Source organism: Haplochromis burtoni, unplaced genomic scaffold, assembly GCF_018398535.1.
Source record: "Haplochromis burtoni strain Fernald_Lab_line unplaced genomic scaffold, NCSU_Asbu1 Contig_46, whole genome shotgun sequence".
In the NCBI taxonomy this organism is placed as follows: Eukaryota; Metazoa; Chordata; class Actinopteri; order Cichliformes; family Cichlidae; genus Haplochromis; species Haplochromis burtoni.
The window spans coordinates 356,304-372,546 of NW_024582407.1; the positions used below are offsets into that span (position 1 = coordinate 356,304).

Consider the following 16,243-nt stretch of genomic DNA (forward strand, 5'->3'; position numbering starts at 1 on the left):
CCCATATTCACCACACCCGGTAGCTCCTCATGTTTTGGCAAAGTTTTTCTGGTGAATGCCCTTCCTGACACAACTCCAAAGGGATTTGTGACTAAACCAACAAATTATAAAATTCTGTAGCACTGCATAAATGGTAATTATATTAGACCATAGTGGTGAAAATCCAGTGATATAAGATATTTATAAATATATTCTTATTGATATATTTTTTTTATCTTGCTCAATTTGACTTATAACCAGTTATCAGCAGGTGGGTTTTGTAAAACACTTGATGAAGATGAAGGTTATTATGTTGTTTACCACTCTTGCTATTTTGGTCTCGTAGTTCTTTATATTATCTTTCTCATCACTGGCACCATCGACAATATCACCTGCATCATCATCACAATAAACAGAGCTGTAAGCCTCCCAATGAACACAAAAAGGCAGAGTTGTAGAGCAGTTCACACACATTTTTCCCACACTCTGAGCAACTGATTGGTATTGATTACATGCAAATGGTACTGAGTGTCTCACTCTTGTCTGTTCATACTGATTTGTCTGTGTGTGTTTGTGCATACGTGTGTGCGACTTTTCCCTTAGTCCTTTATCACTGCAGGTGCTGAAGTTGTGTAGATTGGGCCTCCCTTATTGTTTCTTGGCAGTTGATACTGTAATGCAACTTTTCCATTTTGCAGCAAAACTCCTCCGCGCCTCACCGTGCACAATACAGAGCAGGCACTCGCAACAAGATGGGAGACTTGTCTGAATGCAGTAGAAATGTATAAATGTCAAATGTCTGCTCATATACGGTGTGAAACTTAGCTGAAGAAGGAATACAATACAAACTTATGGTTACCTGTTTGATTAAATTATATGTATGTATGTGATCAGAGGTTTCTGAGAACAAGTCTATAAAAACTGAAAGTTTTAACAAGATTTAAACAAATTCTTACAACTCAGGGTCATCGGCTCATGCCCCTTAGGACCATTATCTGTGCTGCTATTTGATGATTTCTCAGTTGAAGTCTTGCTATATTCTCTTGCATGTGCTTCTGTGATGGGCACTTGATCTCTTCCAGTGCGTCGAAATGCTGGTCCTTCGACATGACATATTTTTTTTATTTTTTTAGGAAATTGACAAAGGTTGATATAGAGAAATGGATAAAATTGCTAGATTTTTAAAGCCTACTGTGGCAGCATGTGCTAGTAAGCACACCACAGTTCCTAAAATGTCTTCTGAATCTTTTTCAATAGAAATCAAAGGATGTTAGAAACTGTGTGCTGACAAACTCACTCTTGTATGCAAAATAGTGATGAGAATGATGAGATTTCTTTCGGTCTTTCATCTCACCTGATTTGAAAGTGTCAGTGTATAACAATGTTCTTTTTTTTCCATACAATTTTGTTTCTGCCTTCAGATTTGAAATCTGTGGACTCTTCAACTGAAAACTGCTTGTTTGTAGCCAGATATGAAGCTCTCATTAATATATTTCATATCACATTTGCTTTCTGCCCAAGTTTGAACTCTCAGAGTAAATTGCGGATTATACAGCAGCCATGCTAGAAGCTGCTTGGTCAAACCTGAGAAGATAAACTTGAGTATGAGACTGGATAACTTTTACAGGTACACTTTTGGACTTTTATGGATCTTTCACAACAAAATCATTAAGCGGTCATGTGGTGAAGGAATATATTCTTAATTAGAGAATGGCACACCAGAATTTAAGCTTTTCTTACCTGTGTTTGAATTATTCCATTATCTTACTGTATGTTGTTAATCAGAATCAGACATATGAACTTCCTGCAGTGCAGATATAAACTGTAAAATCCATGTTTTGTTGCATCTCCAACTAACTTACATTTCTTTAGGTGTTTTTTTTTTTTTTAAATCTATCTTAAGGAATACAGTTATGGTACTAAGACGGCCTTAACGATGATTCATAACAGCAGTCCTATCTCATGTGTACTTTCACGCTAGCAGTCATATGTGTAGGTGTCAGTTTCATCCAGATTGTGAATGTCTCAATTTCAAATGCGGAAGATGCATGAGGCCAAATGGCAGTTAAAAGGAAAAAGTAGTAGTAATTTCAGTTTATGAATTTCTTGAAGAAGTGTGTGGGGGTTGGGTGCACAGGGGCAGGTGTTAATTTTGCAAATCATTCTGTAGTTTTAACTAGACAGAGTGCGAAAGCCTTGAGAGACCAATCAGTTCTTTATATTTTGCTTCCAAGGTGCCAGATTTTTTAAAGTGCTCTACAGCAATATTTCTTTAAGTTTCCTGAATGTCTTTTAGAGTTTTTCTTTGAGAATTGGCTGCTTTTTCATTCATTTTTAATCCAGACCTTGTACCTGACAAGGTACTTAACACTACTACAAATCATTCAAGGCACCTAACTCAAGGGATGAACCACTGGACTGTCTACACATACCAGACAACTTAGCAATGAATAAGTTTTAAATGGTATCTTTAAGCACTTTGTAACTAGTAGCGTGTTGCAAAAAGAGATACTTTGTTCCAGTTTCTTTAGTCAAATCTAATAACAGGCCAAAGATAACACAGTTTGACAGGTAAAGAAATTGTATTTCTGCACCAACATAGTGATTCTGAAAGAACTGAAAACTTGATATATATTAGCATAATGTGTGATGTCTTGGAAAAAATGTAGAAAAATGGACAGGTGGCAGGCTTAAAAACTTAAAGATAAACATATCTGAAAGTCATGTCTTTAGGAAACAGGAAGATATCAAGATGTGAGCATTCTCAGGTTATGTGTCAGATACCTGACACATAACCTGAGAACGCATCTGGGCTTTCAGATGACCCATCTACTGTTAGCTGAAGCCTCATCAGAAATGGTCTCAGTGAAAGTGACTGTCTTATGGAAGGGAAACAGCGAGAAAAAGATTAGGTATTCCAAATTACGCAAAAACTGAACTGAAAATCAGTGGTAATCGATCTTATGAAGCGATGAATCCAAAGTTACAATTTGTAGTTCAAATTATCAATATGCAGGGAGGGAGTCAGGAGAGAAATATAACAGTGAGTGACCACAACCATCTGAAAAACACAATGGAGGCTCTTTGGTACTGATCTTCTCATAATTGATGGAATTATGAATGCAGGAGGTGTCATCAGATTTTGTTCCACTATGTAATATCATCTGAAGAGCTCAATTTCTCTGCATGATAATGATCCCAAGCACACTGCCAATGTGCTAAAAGCATACCTGGACAGAAAAACACACAATAGAATATTATCATTCATGGACTGTCCTCCTCAGAGCCCAGACCTCAGCATTATTAAAGCAGTGTGCAACAAATGCATCCAAAGAAGCTTTAGAATGTCCTCCACAAAGACTGGAGAACTATTCCTGGAGACCATGTAAAGAAATTAAAAGAAAGCTTACCTATGAGAGTTTAGACTGTAGTGAAGAATTATGGCATAGCATTTCAAGCTCATTGTGGTTGCAGAAACTTTGTTTTTGCCTTATATACTGCATTTCCATTTATGTTTCGATGTTTCATAAAAAACTGCTGCACAGATTTCCCATTTTCCTAGCAAAATACAAAGAAATGATGGGTACTGTAATTTTCTATACAAATCCTTACATCTGGACTGTGCTAGTGCACTTTACCAGATTTATGAAACTTGGATGAGCAAACTTGTACTTGCACCTTTTAAAAAGGGTGCAAAAAGAAGAAGGTAAAGTATTATATCATTTATTTTTCACCTTGTTAATGTCCTGCAGGGGAAAAAGGGAAAACCAAAAAATCCAGCAATAGGCTTAAATCTTATAATACTGAATAATGTGGGGCGACCGTGGCTCAGGGGGTTGGGAATCGCATCTGTAACCGGAAGGTCGCCGGTTCGATCCCTGGGCTCTCTGTCCGGGTCGTTGTGTCCTTGGGCAAGACACTTTACCCTACTTGCCTACTGGTGTTGGCCAGAGGGGCCGATGGCGCGATATGGCAGCCTCGCTTCTGTCAGTCTGCCCCAGGGCAGCTGTGGCTACAACTGTAGCTTGCCTCCACCAGTGTGTGAATGTGAGAGTGAATGAATAGTGGTATTGTAAAGCGCTTTGAGGTTCTCGAAAAAGCGCTATATAAATGCAATCCATTATTATTATAAATGTAGGCAGATGTAAAAGTGCCAGAGAGATCACAGAGTGCCCCCTCCCTGTTTTCAGTCATTGTTCCAGCGTGCATACAGCACTTCTTTAAAATTTGGGAATCAATCATTTGCCTTTGCCAAGTTATAAACACAAACAATTGGGGCCAGATAGCCTGTGGCATAATGAGTGCAATGACAATTTTGGTTTAACAAAACTTTTTGTAATTACATTGCAAATTTTGTTTCTGTAACTTTTAATAATTGGTGTCCTTACATTGAGCACAAAGAAAGCCTCATGGGTAGCCACTGGAAATGCTCCTCTTGACATACAGAGGTCGTTCAAGAGCTGTAATAGGCTTTAAAGCATTGGTCCCTCCCAGGGGCGGACCGACTGTTGGAGTAGATAGTGTACTGTTACGCACAGTTTGCCTTATTGACGCGACATAGAGAAAGGGAGAGGAAGCAAACAAAGGGTTGAGTTTGTTTACAGGTTTGCAGACTGATTAAAACACTTCATTCTTTTTTGTTGTGTTTTCATGTTACTTTTTTAAGCTCTACTTGGATTATGTACTCAGAGGCACGATCCTGAAATGCATTCAAGGTGAGTTTTAAAGACGGGCTCCAAAAAATATGTGTGTTACTTAAAAAAAAATACACAAATCTTTACAAACGTGCTCTTTAGATGTTTCAGTCGCTGTGTCAGGTGTCACGTTGCAAACAGCCGACACCTGCCTAGTATATTGGTAGATTTTTGGAAAAATCTAGAAATCAGTAGATCTAAATTTGAATTATTCATATTATTGTGAAATGTCACTGCAATCACCATGAAGACATTTTTGTTTAAAAGGTGTTTTAAACAAAGGTGCTCTTCCCACGCATGTCTACTAAGTGGTTACTAAAGCAATTAACAAAGTAGTGCAGTGGGTGTTTGAAACGACCGTCCCGTGTTTGATGGGACTTTCTTCTTTTACATTAATCTGGATTTGGGTGTGAATTTTGCAGCGACCCTCTGACTCCGCCGGTATATTTGGCAACGCGGCGCGCTGGCTCGAGTTCAGCTTATTAATCTGCTAACTCTGTAGACGGGTGAACGTCTGGTTTCACCCGACATCGGTTGTGTTGACTGTAAAGGAGATGCTGTCAATGCCGGTGTCCCCAGGGATGCAGAGAGGGGAAAAACATGCGTTTTATTTGCTCGATAGAGTGACGACAGCTTCTTTCAAGAAATAAGCACACGCTCAGTGGGTTGAAGATTTAAGCGACAATTCTCCATTTAAACTCCTCAGAAGAGCTGATTTTTTTTGTTTGTTTTTTTGTTTCATCTTTCCCTTGTTAAGGGAGGTTAAAGAGTTCGTCCGCGTTTCTACTTAACGGCTACTGTCAGGCGATGACGCCCGCGTGGGAGATTTTTATCCACTCCGGCTAGTTGGCTTGAACTTTTCTCCCATTAATTCTTGTGATAATGGGCAATTACGGACACTAATGGATATGTTTGGGCATGCTACTATGAGACTCCCAGGACTGGAGATGGCGCACGACACCACTTGGTTTTGCAGATAACCATGCGAGGGATAGCGAGTAAAGCCGTACGCGCACACGGCCGCTCAGCTATTTTGCTGTTTGTGTTTTAATAGTTAAGTGAAACCTAATATGTTAACCGAGAGGTCACTTTCTTCTATCCGATGATACTGTCAGCCGTCACCCACGAAGACACGGAAACCTCTTTGTGTTCATAAAGTTTCGGTGCAGACGTGTCGCCGAGCGAATTTTCTTACATCTTCTGCCCTGTTGCACCTACATAAAACACACCGAGTTAGTGTTCTCGTACCGGCTTTGCGGATTTTTTTTCCTTCCCACTGTGTTGTTTCCCTCTTGGCGTAGTAGCCGCACGAACGTGTCACTGTTATTTCTCTAGTGCGCAAACTGTCTCCGGAGGCGCTCGGATCGGTACTGAAACCCACAAGGAAAGTAAAAATTTTCATATGGTTGAAGTACGGCCATCGCGCCCGGTTCACACAGTTGTCGCTCCTCCTCTGCTCCTCTAAAAGCAACGCTATGATGAATATTTACATTAGAGATGTGCGAAATAAAAGCGCGAATACCGGCGAATAAAAAAAATGTCTGCCTAGAATTTCATTTTGGCAGACGCCTTGCACTACAGGTCATTACAGCGGGGGATTCGTGGGCCGAGGAAGCTGCAGTTTATTCTGGACAAACAGGAAGCGCCGCAACAAAACATCATTTTCATGATTTTGTTTTGTAAGACTGTCACATTGAGAGTCTGAAGCTCAGTAATCCAAACGGAAAATAGCACATGTGTAAATCGTTGTTATCTCAGCGCAAATCACCTTAAATAAACTGACTTTGCAGAAACCAGTAGACTACTTGAGTGAACATGATTTCACAAATCCCTTTATTAACGGCTAATAAGCACCGATGTGAGAAATTCAAGATTGTTATATTTTACTTAATTGAAAATGCTGATAGGCAGGCTGATTGCGGTCTGTTGCGGCGCATTTATTTCTGGCTGTTTCTCTGTGACGCAGCTGAAGTCACTGTGGGGCTTCCTCATGCTTTTCCTATCAGGCAAACAGAGATGTGCCGCAATCAGCAAATTTATTTTCAAACAATGGAGGCGCACCGGGCAGCCAGTTGGACAGGAAACCTGGGCCACAGAGCAGGAACACGCTCAGCGCACAGCCAAACACTCGCTCCTGAACTCCCTGTGCTTATCTGAGTTTCAGCTACACAGAGAAGTAAGTTACAATACAGTACCGTTTCATAAAAGTCACTTATTGTTAGCACGTTACATCTGCTATGATTTGGCAAAAAAAGGAGAAAAAAAAGTTGGCGCGTGTGTAAAATTAAGTTAAGTGACAGAAGTCCCGCAGTTCTGATGGGATATTTGGAAACAGAGTCACGTCCTGCCAGCGGATCGCTGGAATACGTGCGCCTGAAACTCCAGACGAAACAACAGCGAGAGGCTGTTGGCTGTTTGAGCACAGGGATGACCAGCCAAACTGACGGTGCCGCTCTGTTCATTCAACAGACCACCAAATTCGTCCGATGGCTCGACCGCAGTAACAGCATCGGAGGCCAGCGGAGGAGATCTACCACCTGTCGGTGCCACAGGAGCGCAAACGTCCCGTTTAAACCGCGGCTCTACCGGAGGAGGAGAACCGGATTCGCCTTCCTGGTGCAGAACCCCGAAGAGCTTTGACGTTTTTCAGAGCCGGACGATATTCCGCTTCCCTCGCCGTTCCTCCAGTGGATATTTTTCCTCTGACTGCGACTCATTGCCAAGCTCCCCGCTCTCCCCGAAGCCAGTGATGTCTGACAAAGCGATACAGACCCCGAGCCTCACCGGACAGGTGCTAATACACGCCCTGCAGCGCATGGGTGAGGTGCACGGTGAAGGACCGGGCACGCAACACGGTGAGCACAGACTCTTCATGTATAACTCCCGCATTAATGTGAGTGCACGCACGTGGAAGATGTTCAGGTGTCTTTTTGTAAAGTCGTTTCCCAAGTGATGGAGTGACAAACCGAGATGCAGGAACTCCATTTGGTAATGTAAGGTGGCTGTACTTCACATTACGGTAAAGGTGTTTCTCGCCTTGCGCCTTTCGTCATGATGTTGCTGTTGTTGTAGATGGTAAAAGAGGACATGCACACAGTACAATTTTCATGCTCACAATAAAGAATGCAAATTAAAGTGTAGGAATTTGTCTAAATGCCTAAACGCACTGCTAATACTGTTATAGGTGTGGGTGAAAGTTTGACCTGACTCAGTCAATAAAGACTACCCTGGACGTAAGACGGCTGTGTGGGTATGCAGCTTAATAGGAAACTAGATAGGAGTCTACAACTAGTTCCCTCACGTTTCCTCTATCAAAGATTTGGGGCTTTGGGCGGTCGGTGGTGTTGAGTGTTACCAATGATAGTGAAAAGATGAACAAAAACATACTTAGGATGTTTTTATATCTAGTTTCATACTTAAGATGTGTTTGTTTTCACCCCTTTCTCACTCTAGAGCTTAGTCATGAAAGAGAGCCGTTTTTCCACTACCTTGATGTGCTATGCTTGCTATTCTCACATGAGTAAGGCTGTTGCTTTTTTGTTTTTGAGATTCTGGTTTATTGACTAATACTCTGCATGTGCTACTCTGTTTGCCCTTGAAGAGAAATCCAACAAATCCAGGTGGAAACATGCTTATATAAAACACACTAATGACTCCTCCATGCTGCTAAATCCACTTCTGCTGCTTCTCTGTTTTCATTCCACTGTAGTAGTACTTTGTTTTTCTGGCGAGTAATGCCTGCTGCCTTCGAGTGTGTAAAACCTTTCTAAAACCTGCAGGATACATTTGAATAACATTCTCAGGTTTAATTTAAAAGGAAACTGTTGACTTATTTATACAAAGGGTGAGTGATAGTTATAACATTGTGGACAAAGGTGGATCCAATAGGTTGGATGTGTGATTTTGTTTTGCAAAAAACAAAACAAAAACCCCCATAAAAAACCAGCAGAAACGGTGACAACTTGTATTCACATTAGTTTTCAAAGTCTTAATCCCACCCTTACTCTGTAAGGGTTTGTCATTTTCATCTTCACATTGGTGGTTTGAGGGAGACAAACACATAATGGTGTAATGCGTGATGACCATTCTGTACCATGTTTCTGTTAGGAGTTGTTAATCCTGCTGATGTTGGTTTGTTTCAGACGTTGTCCCGACTCATGGCTAGACTAACAGGGCCATGCCCAGGAATGTGTGCATGTGTGTACTATTCCACACACAATGTAGGAACCTGTCAGTGAACCTAAAGAAACACATTTCTACTGACATCATCGTTACTGCCACTCCTAATGGATGTCAGATTTATATACACTTTTATTAGTCAAACTTAAAATGATGTGAAAGAGTCATAATGTATCAGTATTTCATAATGATAATTGAGTCTGTACTCTTAAAGACTCTTGACTCCTCAAAGTAAGCATTATTTAGCGTTCGCTAAGTATCACTTAGCAAACTTGCAGGTGAAATGCAGATGTGAAACACACAAACATTGAGCAATGGCTGAGCATGATATTTGGTAATGGAATCTTTCAGGTTTCAGTTTGTAGTCCAAGTAGTATTGGTTGGTCACATTTAAGTGGGCTGTGTTTGCATGCTTTAACAGTATTAAAGATGGCTGAAGTTTCCTGCTTTGAAAAGTGACAACACAGAAGTACCTTAAAGCTGCATTCTGTTTAATGGCCAGTAGGGGTGCAACTGAAGGTTGGCAATAAACTTGTAGTTGTAAAGCAGGGGTGTCAAACTCAAATACACAGTGGGCCAAAATTCAAAACTGGAACAAAGTTGCGGGCTAACATTAATATTTATTGAAAAAAAAAATCTTCCTCCAGATATAAGAATGAATCTTTTCTTATGGACTCAAATAAGTTTTGCTGGAAAACTGAATATGGGACAAGCAAAGCTTAATACTAAACAATATATATATTAGCTGTATAATACCAGCTCTAATAATAATTTGGTATGGCTTCGCGGGCCAAATGTAATTAGGCTGCAGGCCAAATTTGGCCCGCGGGCCAGAGTTTGACACCTATGTTGTAAAGTACAAAAGCCTATGTGGGAAAATAGGCCTCAGCTCTTTTGCTCTTCAACCTCAGAAGAGACTTACCCAATGGGGTAATTGCTGGTTTAGGACACATTTATAAAAAATAAAGTTAGTTTTTGTAAACTGTCATTACTGGAGTAAAAAAGAAAAGTGTTCATCCTGGATAATCTTATTGATTATAAATAATAAGTCAATCATAAGTGTGGATGACAGCGAGCATGTGGTTTCCCCGGGTTTCACAGTCAGATCCACCTCTCACCCATTATATTGCAGAAGTTGACAAAGAACATGCTCAGTTCTAGGATTCATAAACTAAGGTTAAGGTTGTGTTTTAGATAGTCTAGGGTTGCATTCTGCTAAAAAAAATGTGTATAAGCTGAACTACATGTTGATTCTCCAAACTGCACCAATTTCGTGTCATACTTTAGCCTCCATCAGCATTGATGCAGACTCAGGTTATACCATTCCACAGTGTGAAATACTGTTGCTCCTCAGATGCTGCTGTTGTTGCAGAAAAGGTGTCCATTTGGTGTTGGACTCTTGTTGGTTAGGTTTAGGCATCAAAAGTACTCGGTTACACTGAGTTAAAGATGAAGAACTTTGTCCCTTCTCAACATTAATTTAGTATGCTGAAACATAAGGCTTACCGAGTGTGTTTAAATGTGACACTAAAAGTATTGGACCACACCTCTTAATCTTTGAATCCAGGTGTTTTCTGTCTCATTGGTACAGGTGCACAAAAGCATGCACCTAACCAAACCATGTAGCCTGCTTTTACAAACATTTGTGAAAGAATGAATCGTTTTAAAGAGCTTACGTTGATGCCACCTCTACAAGTCAGTTAGAAATGTCTTCCCTCCTAGATATTGCACGATCAGCTGTAAGTGGTATTATTGCAAAGTGAAAGCGTGTAGGAACCACAGCAATTCAGCCACATAAAGTTACATAGCAGGGTCACCAAAGGCAGTGGTGCATAGTGTGTAAAAGTCACCAACTCTTTGCTGACTCAATAACTGCAGAGCTTCACGGCATGGGTTTCCATGGCCGAGCAGCTCCAGCAGGTGTACTGAGTAGGTGGCCTGGTACTTTCGTTCATATAGCATATCTGATGAGTGTGGATTGAGGCCCTTATTGCTAGTACCTTTATCCATATGTCCTCTGCAAACATACCGGTAACAGCAGTATTTGAGGCCTTCAGGATGCTAGCAGGTTGTTACTAAGAATTTATGTATTTCCCTTTTTATGGAATTAATATATCGATTGAGGTGTAAAGTAACTAAATACATGTCAGTTAGCTGTTAATTAGAATGTTCAGTTGATACTAAAGTAGAAGTAGAAGCTGTTTAACTTATCCAAAGAGCTTAAAATGAAATTCAAATTGCCATAATAAAAGATGAAAGCAGATAAAGTTTTAAATATTATAAAACAGGAAGTGCAAGTTATGAGCTTAGATTATATCATCACATAAACACATTTTCAAATGTGGCCATTAAAATGTTGTGCCAATATTATTTTTTAATCTCTATACCACAAACTCATTACAAATCATTCGTGCCACCGTTGTATTTAGATGCTCATTAAACGTTAAATATTTAGTGTATACTCCCACAGCAATTTTATGACCAACGGTTTTGAGCATACATTGAGGGATTCCCCAAAATGTTTTTATCGGTTATCACAGCCTGGATCCTATTTTTATTGTTTTCTGTTTATTTCAATCCCAAACAGAAATGAAAGAACTGCCACCTCCAGCATCACTGGTCTAAAATAGTACTCCAGTTGTCTTGTTTACATCAGCACAGCTTAAAAACAGAAGGCTCATACTTTTAGCTGTGATGCTGTTGGCTAAAGTTGCCCATCCTGTTGCTTGGTAACAAACAAAATTTTGCCAGGAGGTTAAAACTTGGCAAAAAAAAAAAAACAGATAAAAGAACTAACAGAGTAAATGCCTTCACAGTGTTGGTGCAGTGGAAGGCAAATAAATCTTCTATGGAATAATGCTGTTCTGTCATCTTAATGAGAATAAACCTATTTGTTTTGCTCAGACTGGTAAAATTGTGCGGTTACGTTACATTACAGTCTAACCCTCTCTGTTTACATCTCAGCTTCAATCCTTCAATTTGTTTTTCTAAACACAATGGGGTTTTATTTTTTTGTAAATATCAAAGTAATCTCCTAAGGCTGAAATAAAACTTCCGAAAACTTGAGCATATTCTCTGCTTTGTATGTGTCGCTATTCTTTTCCATAATAGCAGCGAGTAGCTTTGCTGATTGCCTTGTGTCTCTTTTATTCTCTTTCACTGAAGCCAGACAGACAAGATAGCAGTCAAAACAGAGCAGTCCATGTGTGTGGTTACGTGTTGTTTATTAAGTAAGCCACTCAAAAAAGGACTCAGTATGTGCGCTTAGTAGCCAAAATAGGCTTCAGGTCTTTTGTAAGATGCAGACAGTAACTTGCATCTCAATCAGTCCACTGCATTTGCAAGATAGGACCAATAAACACAAACTGACTTGTGCAATAAGTTACACATTGTCCCCCCAATCACACACAAAAGTCTCACTTATCAAGATTGCTAACTTGTTTGTGTGTTAGATATGGTGCAGGGGCTTAAGGAAGATCTGTTTATCTTGTTGTTGCTGCTCGACATCGCAGTACTTCCTCCTGCAGCAGCAGGAAGATCACACTCGCAGTGCAGTCAGGTTTCTTCAGTTTTAGAGCAAAACAGATGCCTCTTGTGAGTTTTTGTCCTTAACACAGTCTAATTATAATACAACCTCAGGGCTGGATGGAACAAAGATAGATTTTGCCTGAGGCTTTGATCTTACAAATAAACTTTAGCTGAAATTCAAGTTACTAAGCTGCACAAAGCCGACTTACTGTCTGTTAGAGGAATTCACTATTTATTCAGGTTACTCTGGTACTCTTTTGATCTAAGATGCGACTGTTTGCTGGCATTTGTTTTTTGCTTTTTAACTGAATGCCCTTCGGCATGAGCAAACTGTGGATTATGAGCCAAAATTGGTTGTCAGCAGATTGCATTACAGCAGCCAGGTTGATGTCTTAGAACTGCTCCTATACAAAATCAGTATCATCATGTATACTATGTATAACTGTCGTTTTGGTTATTGTGGTCATTGTCAAAGGAACATCCTGATAAAGTAAGTTCTCGTGCATGATACAGTATTTAGCCCGCTAAGTACATGCAGTGTTACTTAAAAGCATCTTGGACGTCAGTACAGAAATCTTTGAAAGGAGGAAACAAGTAACATATGCAAGACTTCATAGGAGTTCTTGTTTTGTGTTTTAAAATTCATTATTTGATGTCTTGAGCATCCTGCCATTGCCTACCTGCACCGTTCGTAGCTTCCAAACCCGAATAAATCAGTGAGATTCAGTGATTACTCAGCATTTATTACACTTTGAGGCATTGTAGCGTAGCTCCTTGCCCATATCGCCATTAAAATCCCTCTTGCTGACGCTGCAGTCAGCAGCTTGATGGATTGATTGCTGTATTGGTCTCGTCAATATCAGAGGATGTGAGAAATATTAAGTCTGGGTTTCATAATGGCGTGCATGAGTCATAAGCGGAGATCGGTAAGAGGTCAGAGCCTTTCATAATCGTATTGTAGTTCAGACTGAAAATCTAACAGATTAACCACGAAAACACACATTCACGCGCACTGACACATGAACGCACTCACACTTTTCCTCATCCTGGTCAGCTGGCAACTGTAACACCATGAAGCACTCAAAGTGCACTAAATGTGTCTGATAACCTTCTCTACTGTTAATAATTAACAAATATGTTTGTCATTTACCTATTCTGTCTCACCTCGTTGAATAAGTACCCTGATTTACATCTCCTCTGGGGTTTTTATTATGTCACTGTGAGCATGCATCGATTATAACATCAAATAAACTGAACTGGGTCAAAACCAAAGGAGTCTCACTTTATGAATCACACTCTGATTGTTTTTCTTCTTTGTCTGTCGTATAGTTTCTTCAAAATTTTACCATTAAAAGGAGTTTATTGGTGTGTTTTTTTGATAAAAGCAGTCATGGATTGGCGGGAAAGCCGAACATGCACATCACATATGATTTTCTCCAAAACAACAACAACAACAACAAAAAAAAAACGATGAAGGTTTGAGTTACAGTGCTTTTCTGTTACATCTGTTCATGTTTTTTTTTAAAAGATTCAATATCAACAAGTGAATCAAGTTCAAAGGAACTTAGCTTGGCTGCAGTGAATTTGGTGTAACCACAGTCTGAGCCATGTGCCCGGTGATGCCCAAAAGGACTTTATTTTCTTTCTGGGCAACCTATTGTTAACATAAGTTACGATCAGAGAGCCGCCATTTTGAAACACCTCGTATGTAAAGCTATGTAAATACATGCACTCGGTTTCTGTGTTCCTTTGTGGTTTCTCTTAATCTTACAAGTCATATTTCAAATATCTTTGTGCTGAAGTTTCATAGTGTTTTCAAGTCTGAACCCCTAACCACAAATAAAGCTCCAAATACTTTTTGGTTATGCTTCACTTATATGAAGCATAAATAAACACATATTTTGTCTCGGTGGATAAGTTTTGAGCATTTAACCTCTTCAGAAATGTAATGAAAGATCATGTGAGTTAATGCTGTTGCACCCTGGAACTGACACGCAGGATGTATAACAGTTGTTTACCTGATCATCATATGCAAAGATGGCATGTTTTCTTTTTACTTTGTGTTGCAGATCCGTCACCCAGCCCCTCTAGGACGTGGCAGCAAAACGCAGCAGGGGACATGCAGGCAGAGACATTCGGACAACAGCTCAGACGAATAGGAGACGAGTATAATCATCTCCTATTGCAAAGGGTTAGTGATCACTGACACTATTTCTGTGTGTGCGTGAGAGAGAGAAAGAAGTCATATGTGTGTTAAAACCAGCCTGCAGCAGGATACATTTTTACATCTCTTGACCAGAAGGCTGAACACCCTGCAGCTGTGGTAGTGAAGCTGATCAGCTGACAGACAAGACTGCCATTAACTAAAGGATATAAACGACTTTTGCCAAATCATCTCATCTCAGCAACTCAAAAATATATAGGCTGTTGGAAAATTGCCTTTTTCATTCATTGTTTCTCTGTGAATCCAGATTTGCAGCTGGATGCTGCTGAAATGAACCACATGTTCAGCAGGGCAGGAAACAAGAAAGGAAAAAAAAAAAACAGGACAAAATGTGTGTGTGTGAGTGAGTGTGTGTGTGTGTGTGTGTGTGTGTGTGTGTGAGTGTGTGTGTGTGATCAGAGTCTCTTAGCAGCTGGTCATTTCCACTCTGCTTTGGTTGATAAAAATAAAAAGACCTGTGATCAAAGTATTACACGAACAGACAGCCTGAATCTGCAGAAAATCCAGATGCCACAGTTACCACTGCAGTTAAAAAACATACCAAAAAACAGGAAAACAGCCTAATGATAGAAAAACCTCAACAGTGCAGGAGCAGGTGATGGATAGGTTAAGCGTAGAGAGAGGAAAACAATGTTTACAGAAGTTGAAAAGAAACAAAAATAAACCCCGTGATACAAATTGACCTTTTAATGTGGGGAGAGTGAAAGAAGTTCATTATGTAGCACACGAAAACACATATGTTACATAGATGTATTTGTAAATGCCGAAGGTGAAATTCATCAGAGCTTTTTCAGTTTATTAATATATATCGCATTTGAGATGTTAAATATTTTCTGCATGCTATGCTGCTCTAGCCTCTCAGTTACAGTATTCTTGAAACTTCCTACTATATACCCTTTAGGCCAAATCACACACAAAAAATACAGGTTTAAGAAAATTCCTATCACCTTGCTTGCTTCGGTACTTGTTCCATGAGATTGCAGTTGCAGTATTCTGACTATTGCTCTGCTAAAGACACGTTCATATTATTCTTGGGAGTATAAATCCTGTGAATGGTGCAGTTGTGAAGTTGTAATCAGACTTAATTTCCTCTTGGCTTCTTTTCCTTGGCAATATTTCGGCATATTGCATCACTCCGGCTTTATTTACTCCTCTATCAAAGAGCTGACTGGAGCTTTGGGAAGACAGAGAGGAAGCGAGGAGAAAACATGATCTAGTTTAAATTCACTTTAATCTCATCACAGAAATGGGTTAAAAAATAGAAGTCAAGAAAAATGCATGACAGGCCTATTATATCTCAGTAAGGAGCTTAAAACACTCCCTCAGTGTCAAAAGCTTAACAGTTACAAAGCTGCAAGTCTCCATTCGAGTCTTTTGATGCATGAGAAATCTGCTTCACTCACTGAGTGTTTTTTTTTGTCTGTGTAACTAATGAGCTGCAAACAGGAATAGAGTGAACCTTTTCTGCAACTTTGCTTCTGCATTTTTTCCTAACCAACTCATATATCTGATCTCTAGTGACCCTGCGCTTACGTATTAGAGATTCAGCCGTGTAAACTGCTAATGCATTAGTAATATAAACAAGCACAGATGTAGAAATCGATGATTAAAAATTATTTTTCAACATTTGTTAATATTT

The 16,243-nt window shown here is 39.7% G+C and overlaps 1 protein-coding gene across 2 annotated transcripts in view; it reads left to right on the forward strand.

The window, feature by feature from the left end:
• The first annotated feature begins 4,525 nt into the window (after window positions 1-4,525).
• The window catches only part of LOC102313613, a 31,719-nt gene continuing 20,001 nt past the window's right edge, over window positions 4,526-16,243 (forward strand). Inside the window, exons 1-3 of one of the 2 annotated variants that reach the window (XM_005941297.2) lie at window positions 4,526-4,694; window positions 7,143-7,528; window positions 14,450-14,571. In XM_005941297.2, the coding sequence (XP_005941359.1) occupies window positions 4,684-4,694; window positions 7,143-7,528; window positions 14,450-14,571 (519 nt within the window). In that variant the 5' untranslated portion in view covers window positions 4,526-4,683. The remainder of the gene's footprint in view (window positions 4,695-7,142; window positions 7,529-14,449; window positions 14,572-16,243) is intronic. The other variant, XR_006054338.1, reaches the window with a different exon arrangement.